The 10,348-nt window shown below is 38.8% G+C and overlaps 1 protein-coding gene across 9 annotated transcripts in view; it reads right to left on the bottom strand.

Annotated features, from left to right (window-relative positions):
- Nucleotides 1–2,483: 2,483 nt before the first annotated feature.
- TCERG1 (transcription elongation regulator 1) overlaps nucleotides 2,484–10,348 on the bottom strand; it is a 46,701-nt gene continuing 38,836 nt past the window's right edge. For 5 of the 9 annotated variants that reach the window (XM_067567282.1, XM_067567283.1, XM_067567284.1 and 2 more), the window contains 6 exons: nucleotides 10,022–10,204; nucleotides 8,726–8,905; nucleotides 5,318–5,401; nucleotides 4,940–5,040; nucleotides 3,868–3,957; nucleotides 2,484–3,671 (listed from right to left, as the gene is read on the bottom strand). In XM_067567282.1, the coding sequence (XP_067423383.1) occupies nucleotides 3,470–3,671; nucleotides 3,868–3,957; nucleotides 4,940–5,040; nucleotides 5,318–5,401; nucleotides 8,726–8,905; nucleotides 10,022–10,204 (840 nt within the window). In that variant the 3' untranslated portion in view covers nucleotides 2,484–3,469. Of the gene's footprint in view, nucleotides 3,672–3,867; nucleotides 3,963–4,939; nucleotides 5,041–5,317; nucleotides 5,402–8,725; nucleotides 8,906–10,021; nucleotides 10,205–10,348 lie in introns of all 9 variants that reach the window. The other 4 variants (XM_067567285.1, XM_067567290.1, XM_067567291.1 and 1 more) reach the window with 2 other exon arrangements.

The raw sequence follows: 10,348 nt of genomic DNA, 5'->3' as shown, positions 1-10,348 counted from the left end.
TTTAACATTACAGAATGCAGATTTGAGAGAACTTCTCACTAGAATTAAATGCTGCACTCAGACCTATCCAGCCTGTGAATTTAGCCATTGGTCCTACCTTGTGAATTACCTCAAGTACTTGGAAATATGAGCTATCATACTTGTTGGAGCAGCCTCAGATTTTCTCAGCACCAGACAATGCCCATTATGTATCAGACAAGAGCAAAGCCTTACATGACTGTGGTTGTATAGTTTAACGAAGAGAAAGTTAAGGGGTGACTTGAATGCAACCTATAAATACCTACATGGGGAACAAATATTTAATAATGGGCTTTTCAATCTAGCAAAGTTATAACACAAGCTGATGACTGGAAATCGAAGCTAAACTAATTCAGACTGGAAATAAGGTGTAAACTTTTAACTGTGAGAATAATTAATCATTGGCACAATTTAAGCAAAAGTCATGGTGGATTTTCCATCATTCACAATTTTTAAATCAAGATTGGATATTTCTCTAAACAATCTGATCTAGGGATTATTTTAGGGGAAGTTCTGTGGTCAGTGCAATACAGGAGGTTAGACTAGATGACCCTGTGTGGCATTAGAATCTATGAATTCATGAGACGTGTTGGTGTCAGCAAAACTGGGGAGGCAGAGTTTGAACTCAATCTTTTTTTTTTCTTATCTTTCCAAACAGTGAATATCTGGGTGTCCAGACTGCAGCAATGGCTGACTGTGTGCTTCATCTGTGCCTGGGTAGGAAGTCACAACTGTTCCAATCCACTACCTATGTCAGTTATCCTAGCCTTGTTTCTCCAGTTTAGATTATTTTACCACCAGCACAATGGGGCTACACTTGAAGCCCATTCAAGTGTCAGCTAGTGCACAATCTGGCAAGCCTGCTTTCTTAGTAGGTTTCACACAGAGAACAAAATACACCATTGTGCCAAAGCGTGCACTAGCTTTCAGTTGGATTGAGTGCAATTCAGGATCCTGACCTATAAAGCCCTTCCTGATGTGGATCCTTGGCATCTGAAGGTATGCCTACATAGCAAAGAAAAATCCATGGTTCACCCATGACAGATGACTCAGGCTGCAAGGCTATTTCATTGCTGTGTAGACTTCTGGGCTTGGGTTGGAACCCAGGTTCTAGGAGCCTAGGGGTGTGAGGGTCTGAGACCTGGGGCTCCAACTGGAGCCCGGAAGTCTATACAGCAGTGAAATAGCCCCATGGGCCAGCCATGGATTTTTCTTTGCTGTTTAGACATACCCTGAGAGGTCACCTCCTTCCCCATGTTTCATTATGGCAGTTGAGATCTGACACACAAATACCACTAAACTCCACATTTGCATGGGAGTAGGCTAAGCAGGTCATTCTTAGTCAACGGTCCTTTACACTGGAATGGGCACCGTCCCAACCCAGTCCAACAGAGGTAGAGATGCCATCCTTCAGGACATGATGCAATGCTCGTTTAGTGAGATGCCAGATGGTTTTGTCCATACATGCTGGTTTATACACCCAATAAAAACAGACATTTTATAAGTATAGTGTGGGGGTGGAGTGTGCCAGTAGCACTGTACTTAAGGTTGTATCTTGATTTCAAATTTGACAAGATCTTACCTATAACCCACTATAGTTTGCATGTGTGTTTCAAGGAGCCGGGGAATGTCACTTTTTTATGCATTTGGATTTTTAGGTTTTATTGCTAGTGCATTTAGAGAAACTGATTAAATGTTTGCTTCTTAAACATATTTTTAGAGTGTTAATTTGGACAACATTGTCTTAGATCTATCTGTGATCTAAATTCCAAGAAGTCAGAAGAGAATCCAGGTCATGTCAGTTTGTGTATGAACTGCACTTAACATGGTAGGGTATTAGTACTACCGTAAATACATGTCAATAAACAATATATGAGGAGAATTTTGGCCTTTATCTAAATTTCATGGATTATATAGATTTGTTAAAACTATAGAAAGTAATTTCATACTCTATTGAACAGGATCCTCCCAGCTGGCAAGCAGTTAGCCACTTGCTTTTTTTGGGACCTGGAGCACCTGCAGGTTCATACTAGCTGCAGCCCAACAAAAATTCATGACAAACTGATTTCTCTCATTCCAAAAATCTTTTTTTGTGGAGAAAGGATGATCCCAATGGAAGATACCTGTGTCACATCAGAGAGGCAGAAGAAACCCACAGATTAAGTACCACAGGAACACTCACTCTCTTTCAACATCTCAAATACAACGAACACTAAAAGGACTAAGGGACTAAGCAAACAAACACCAATTTTGAGATTTTTACTGTCTTGCAAATAATTTTGTATTGTATTTGTACTTGAATGCCATGTTCTAGTATCAAAATTACATTTCTTGTCTACATGATTTGTCACAAACTCTCATTTTGTCTCTTCAGGTAAATAGTTTGTTTTGAGATGGCTAATGTTAGTTTGGTGTTAAAGAGACATCTGATATTTAACCAATTTATTAAGAACGTTCAATCCATATATAAAAAGGGTTGGTTTATTGTAGTTCAAATACATAAACTGAACAATCCCAACATTTCAAAATTAAACTTTAGAAACACAAGTTTAACATTCATAACAGGAGTATAGTTTACAAGAATTACCCAGAAGGGAAATCCACAGTCTAATCCAGAAGTCAGTAAAGATCACTTTATGGTAAATAAAAATATGTTTATACAACCGTCCTGTTCTGGGAACCATTGTTATTTATTGTGTTTCCAATTTTGAGCAAAAAATTATCAGACAAATCTTCACTTGGGCAAAAAAAACCAACCACCTGATTTTGCCTGTACTTCAAAATGTGGGAGGGAATAAAGCAGACCTGTGAACAAATTCGGAATGATGTTTAACCAACTTGGCTTCTGTGGGCCTAATTCTTCACTCATATCACAGTGTAACTCTACAGACTTTAATAAAGTTAATTCTGATTTACAAGGGTGAAAGCAAATAGAGAATAATCAGGCCCATGTTTTCAGATTTAAGAAAGAGTATATTTTTAACTGGCCTTCAGCATTCAATAGTTTAACTTGAGACTGTTTTGTCTGTTAAAATAGCTGACCTTGGGTAACCATTAGGAGGAAGTTTGTGGTACTTGTGTAGTTTAAGTTCAAACCACAAATGTCAATCATCCTTAAGACTTGCATATGTAACACTGCTGAGAAGAATGCCTCCAATTATCACTGACATCCACACCTCATATACAGATATTCCATTGTTCTGAGATCTAAAATTACCAGACACAGCCTGCATGGTTGGGATTTTTGTCAGTCATGCTACACAAAGAAAAGCATAAATATCTTAAGTGTTCTCTTTGCAAAGAGACCATTTTATGTTCACAAATGCTGCTGCTTCCTCTGCTCCTCAGATCGTTTTTAATAGGTTCACGGTAATGTAGATGTAAAAATCTGACAGATGGCTCATGCAAGCTTTTGAATTAACAGATACCCCAGCGTGAGACTATTTCATAATTATTTTGTTGTTCGTCTTGTAGGCTCTGAAGCTGTGGGAGGTGGAGGGGGACCTCGGCGGTCCAGGTCATCTACATAGGACACGATGAGCTTGCGCCTCTCCTCTGGCACACAGTCAAGTACCAGATAACGCTTGTCATTCTGTAAAATCTTTTCTACATCTTTCAGGTGCTGGTCAGATTCTTGGATCAACTTTTTGGATCTGAAATGAAGAGCAACAGTTACCATCTGGCATCTGTCTGGAAACCTACATAAAATCATTGGGAATCTTAGTCCAGTTACTGATGGTAGGTGTCCAAATTACAAAAAAAACTACCCGCACCATTAGAACCTCTCTTGACAGTGTCAGCAGATAGGCCAAGCGCTGAAAGGGCATAGAGACTGAGCTATCCTCTCACCTATACAGATGCCCCTTCAGGTCAGGGGTGAGGCACATTGGCAGGAATGCGTGTGTAAAAAATCTTGCACTGCCACTGCCTGTGCTGTATCTGTTCTGTGGATAAACAGAAGACTTCAGTCTCAATGGCCGCCAGAACCATTTATCAGCATTAAATGAACCACAAAAAGGTAAAAATAAGTAAAAAGAATCACAATTGAAATTAAGCACTCAAGAAGAAGCAAACCATTAAAACATGGATGTTAAACTTCCTGTTGCAGCCCAGTTTGACTGATGCATCAATATAGCCACCACATCAATTTAAGACTGCAATTCAGCCCATTGAGAGCAGCAGCAACTGAAACAGAGCTCCAATACTTTACACACAGCACTGGCTGCAAAGGGAAACAAGAAACTGATTAGGATCTAATAAAATCTACTCAGCGCCCTTCTACATTGAGCTCTTTTGCTTCTGGAATGGGACTCTGCCTAGGACCCTGCAATTTTGCAGTAGGATGAAGACCAAACTGATTTCAAGAATTAAACTTGTTTGTAAAGCTAATACCCAAAGCCCACTGAAGTCAATGGGAGATTTGTTTTTTATTTTAATGTGGGTAGGGTTTCACCCTTTGTCTTTTCTCTAAACTCCCACTAACATCACTGGAAGTTTCACTGGGTATTGAGCAGAGTATTCAACTCTAATTTTTAGGCCTGAAGCAAGGACCCTAATTAAATATGTAGTTTGGCCCTCACCACAGAGTGCATTTAATCGCTTGACAATGTATTCAAAATACCCAAAACAATGTTCTAAAGCAAAACAAAAATCTAAGCCCCTGCTACAGAATAGTTGCCAACACTTGATGATAATCAGTGGAGAAGCCAACATACAGCAGTGGACTTTCTCACTACTATGAAACTTCATAGGTAGCTTAGAAATCTAAAAATTTTGCACTAAAGTTCCTCATACACTGGGCTATAAATGTTAGAGAGGAGAAAGTGGGAGGAGAAAGTGAAAATCAGTTAGTCAAAACTTACACTTAATGTACAGTAAAGAAAAGCCTTTGCTCTTCTAAAACACTATGACACACACCTACCTGTATGTTATAAATTTGGTCTCTTTCAATAGCGTTCTGAAGTCAGCTTTGGCAGTAATGTATTTGTCTCTGATGTACTCTTCAAACTCCCTTTGTTTTTTCTGCATGAAGAAAAAGAGTAATACCATAGACAATTTGACTAAGCTATAAAGTACTTTATATTAATTTACAGTGTGTAAGAAATAATTTTATTATAATTAGTTTACAGATCACTATGGAAAAGTGGTTTATATTAAGATTTTAAAATAAGCAAATATCTGATTAATGCAGTGATACAGTTATATTAATGTGATAGGGAATCCAGTTCAACAACATTCACTCTCTTTTGCTCTGGATATGTGGGAAGGCTAGCAGCAATAATGCAAGATTATTTCTTACCCTGTCACTGGAAGAGAACTTAATGCACCTGGGATCTTCTTTAATTATTTTTTTCACTTCTTTCCATGTTGATGTTAGAGTAATCTTTCAAAAGAGGCAAAAACAGTTTAATATTGCAAATGATATTTAGAGTCTAAGCATACAGTACATATCACTTTTCTGAGAGTCCTGCAATCCCCATGATAAGAGGGCCAAAAAATAACATAGTAACAATTTTTTAAATGATCTTTCATTTTGTTGGCTTCTCATCCCTTTAGTATTACTTTCATATAGTTTTATGGCATATATTTTCCTTTTAGAAATCTTGTTTTCTGTAAACTGGGATTTTAAGAGAAAAGTCCTCACAAAGTTATGACAATTTCTTATAGTTTAAATTCTAGCAGTTCTTCCTAATACATATTTAGATAATTTCAATAGCATGTTTCTATGCATAAAAACAGCTATTACCTATGTACAGAAGCCCCAGTTCAAAGTCAGAAGTCAAGGTCATTTTAACTTATTTTAAGTCTACTATACAAAAAGTGATTAGAATATTAGATACTCCTCTAACCAATATTTAATGAGACCTCCTAAGAATTGAAGAAACTTATGATGAAGCCAGAACGAGAAATAACGGAGGCAGGAAATCACAAAACAACAAATTAAGGAAGGAGGGAGAGGTTTAAATAGCATTGGTATAGAAGTGAAAGTTACGAATTGTGCAAGGCGGTTAAGAAGACAAAAAAAGAAGGTGAAGGATAGAATCCCAGAGGCTTGCCCACTGCTATTCATTATGATAAGTTGTTGGATAGGGAGGAACAAAGTCAGAAGAATAAGATGCCCAAGACACTAAGGAACTGTGTCATAATAGAAGGTATCAATGCAATAATGAAAGACGTGGAAAAGCCAAAGGAAAATGAATGATGATCACTGACTACAAAGAAGACACCAGCTTCAAGAGTGAAAATGGAACAAAACATTCAGGGTTTGCTACTGAGAGAAAAATTGGTTAAGGGAGAAAAAGATTATTCTTTCCAGTATTCCCTTTCGTACAGAAGTTAAGAAGGTTGGTTTGGAAGAAAAAGTGGCCTAGGTAATTATTATTGAGAAGGAGTGAAGTGAAATCTAGAAACAAAAAAAATCAAACAACAAACAACAGAAGGTAAAACTAGAGGATGCAAATTAGAGTCATAGAATTTAAAGCCAGAAGGGATCACTAGATCATCTAGTCTGACCTCCAGTACATTGTGATTGTGGCGCACCAGTGCTCAAGGATCCCGCAATAGCAGAGAAATGATTAAGTGAGATATACCCAGATAATCCTGGCAAGGGCCTCATATCCACAAACAGCAGAAGAAAGCAAAATTCCCTACACTTCCACTGTATCCTTCCCAACCCCACATATGGCGATCAGTTAGACCCCAAGCATATAAGCAAGAACCAACTAGCCAAGCATCTGAGAGAGAGAGAGAATGCTTGGTGCCTTCTCAGAGCCCTGGACCACCCTGCCCAATATTCCATCTCCAGCCATGACCATCCCTGATGCTTCAGGGAAAGGAGATAAAAAATTCCTCCCAGAATACACTAGGGGGAGGACAAAAATCCCTTCCTGATCCTTGCTAGTGGCTAGCTGAAACCCTGAAACATGAGCTTTGGGAACATAAGACAAACTGGAAGTGAGCCCCAGTGCTGATGATCCCTGCTCCCTACTATCACAAGCAACCCTGTCATACAATTGGTCTCATAAATTTGTCCAGCTCTCTCTCAAAACTAATTAAGTTGTTTGTCCCCACCACTGCTACTGGGAGGCTGTTCCAGAACCTCACCCTTTGGATTGCTAGAAATCATCTTCTAATTTCCAGTCTGAATTTGTTCATGGCCAGTTTATAGCCAACATTGTCCTTTAGCTTAAATAGCTTTTCACTCTCCTTAATATTTACCTCGCTAATGTATTTACAGAAAATAACCTTATCCCCTTCAGCCTTCTTTTTGCAAAACTAAACAAGCCAAGCTCTTCCAGTCTCCTAAGATAGGCTCTTCATTTCCCTGATCATCCTAGCAGCTCTTCTCTGTATCTGTTCCAGTTTAAATTAATCTTTTTTGAACATGGGTAACCAAATGTGGTCTTACCAGTGCCTTCTATAATGATATTAATACTTCTCTACCTGGAAATGCTTTGCCTAATGCAATCCTGGGATTGCATTTGCCTTTTTTCATAGCCACATCACATTTGTGGCTCAGTCATCCTGTGATTGATCTACACACCCAGGTCTCTCCTCCTCTGTTGCTTCAAATTGACGAGCCCCTAGCTCGTAGCAGAAACTCTTATTATTAGACCTTACACTTTGGACTACTGAATTTCATCCCATTTTTGTCACTCCAATTTTCAAGATCATCCAGATTTTGCTGTATAATATAATATTCTGATTCACATCTGTATAGACAATGCCTTCCAACTTTGTATCATCAGAGTTTCATTAGTACACTCCTACTTCTTGTGCCAAGGTCCTTAATACAAATATTGAATAAACACTGGTCTACACTTACCTGGAGATTCGGTGGCAGTCGACGGGAGTTACGCAAACTACGCAGAGTAGCTTGCGTAACTCATGTCGACTGCTCTGCTTCTCTTCTGCATGCTGTCTTCACTGCACTGCACTGTTCCCGTCGGCGCAGCGCTATGCTACTTGAGGTGGTGGATTTACTCAGTCGACTTCCTGATCGATTGAGTGGGTCTACACTGACCGCTCAATCGATCCAGAAAGCTTAATCTGGCGGCGGCAACTTTGCCGCCGTCGGTATAGACATACCCCATGACTAGTCCCAAGACCGATCCTTGGGGAACTCCACTAGTAGTTTCCCTCCAGTCTGATAATTCACCTTTCAAATTTGTTGCCTACTCCCCTTTAGCCAATTCCCATATGGTACCGTATTGAATGCTTTACTGAAATCCAAGTATATCATCTGTACTGCGCTTCCCTTATCTAAAAATCAGTTATTTTCTCAAAGAAGGAAATCAGGTTAGTCTGGTATGATCTAACTTTGTAAACCAATGTTGCATTACATCCCAGCTACCATTTGCCTCTATGAATTTAATTACTCTTCCCTTCACAATTTGCTCTAAAACCTTGCATACTACTGAAGTGAAACTAACAGGTTTGTAATTATCCAAATTACTTTCTTTCCCCTTTTTAAAATAAAGTATGACATTAGCTATTCTCCAGTCATAGGATACGCCTCCTGAATAGATCATTTATTAAAAATCCTTTCTACTGGACTAGCAATCTCATGGTCCCCCCGATTTGAGGGCATTAAGCTCTTATCAGATAGAAGTGCTTTGAAATTTTTCTTCCACCTATTAAGTGGTAATTTCCATTTCTAGACTCTCATTTTCATCAGCGTTACTGCCTTCATACATAAGTCTCTTACCGCTGAAGTTTCATCCAGAAGTTGCCTAAAATGCTCCCTCTTCTTTTTGGTAAGTGCTTCAATGTGTTCATTAAAAAGTTTCTCTTTCTCTTCTCTTTCTAGTAAGGAGCCAGATTCCCACCGATGATCTTTTCGGAGCGTCCTCCTAGTATCGGACCATGACACATCTGAAGATCTCACCTGAGACAAAAATTTACATTTTACAAAAACTATGCTCTTTCTGTTTCATTATTAGACAATTCTTCAAAACACTTACACTTCATTATCTTACACTTCATTGTCAACTTTTATCTGAGTTAAAACTGCATTTGGTAAGGGGGGTAAGACAGCTTTCATGCAGTTAACCATTGTCAAATGCCAACCTCATGCTGCAGTGAGCCTCACTGTGCATCAGTTCAGATGGAGATAGTACATCCTACTTGGACTGCTCTGTCATCCTCTATAAAAAAAATCAGGCACCCACCCCTATGCATAATATACTATATTAACCATATACAATCTGGAAGGGCAGCCTCTGAGATACATCATAATGACTTCCCACTAGCAACTGGAAAATTTAATCTGTGCAATGCTTACTCTCTGGAACCAGAAACAACCTCCAAGTAGCTCCTGCCAAATCTATATTAGCTGCATTATGTCACTAGCAAAGATGCTGGGTCAACAGAAACTTAATTTACATACTGCCCCCCTCAAAAAACTTCAGGATTGGAATCTGTGCTCAACCGCCACCCACCTTTCAGATATGCCATATCTTAGATCAGCAGGTAAGAGATGCCCCCTACATAACACGAGAGTCACATCTCACCAAGCCTGCCCTCTTAAGAAGTGCTGTTTCCAGGGTGGATCAGCTAGTGCAATATGGTGCTCTCCAACTGAGAAATGGAAAGAGCTGGATCAGATGCTATGTTGGGGGCATGAGCAGGGCAGACAAAACGAAGTTGAGGAAAATGCTCTTGAATCAACAATTCTCAGTTTTCAACATGTGTATTAGAGTTTCTAGTGCAAAGTATTTAATTTTTTAATTGCCTTTTTTGATAATACTGTAAGAATGCACTCCTTGGATGAAACTTCAGATACCAATTGTAAGGCTGAAGCATATTTTTCCAGTAAGACAAAAATCCTGAAAAAATAAATTTATCATGGAAACAGAAGCTTAACCACTACAAGTACTAAGGTGCTGCTGTGTAATCAGGGAACTTATTTCTATATTAATGTAACAATTAGACAAATTGTTCTGGCAATGATAGATAAAGTCCTACAGTAATCAAATCGGAGAGAGAACAGTGCAAGCCTCACCATATCAGACAGAAGTGCTTTGAAATTCTGGATAGCCTCTTCTCGTTTGTGCTGTTCACGTTCTCTATCAATTTCCTTGGTCTGCTCAGAACGAGCTTTCTGAACCTCCCTTTCTCGTTCACGCAAACTTGCCTCAATACGAGCCTGCCTTTCCAACTCCTTTTCCTTTTCGGAGTCTAAATTCTGAAACAGAAGCATGAACATAATATTTTCCCATTAATAATATATAAAGAGGTAACAGCTTTCATATTTTGATTAGTCAGTCAAGCAAGTTAAAGGTTTAACAGTTAATGAAAACAAAAAGGTGAGTGTCATTAAACAAACTGT

Source organism: Emydura macquarii, unplaced genomic scaffold (genome assembly GCF_026122565.2).
Source record: "Emydura macquarii macquarii isolate MOO-44397 ecotype Brisbane River unplaced genomic scaffold, CSIRO-AGI_Emac_v2 contig_2768, whole genome shotgun sequence".
Taxonomy (NCBI): Eukaryota; Metazoa; Chordata; order Testudines; family Chelidae; genus Emydura; species Emydura macquarii.
This window is presented reverse-complemented; position numbering and strand designations above follow the sequence as displayed.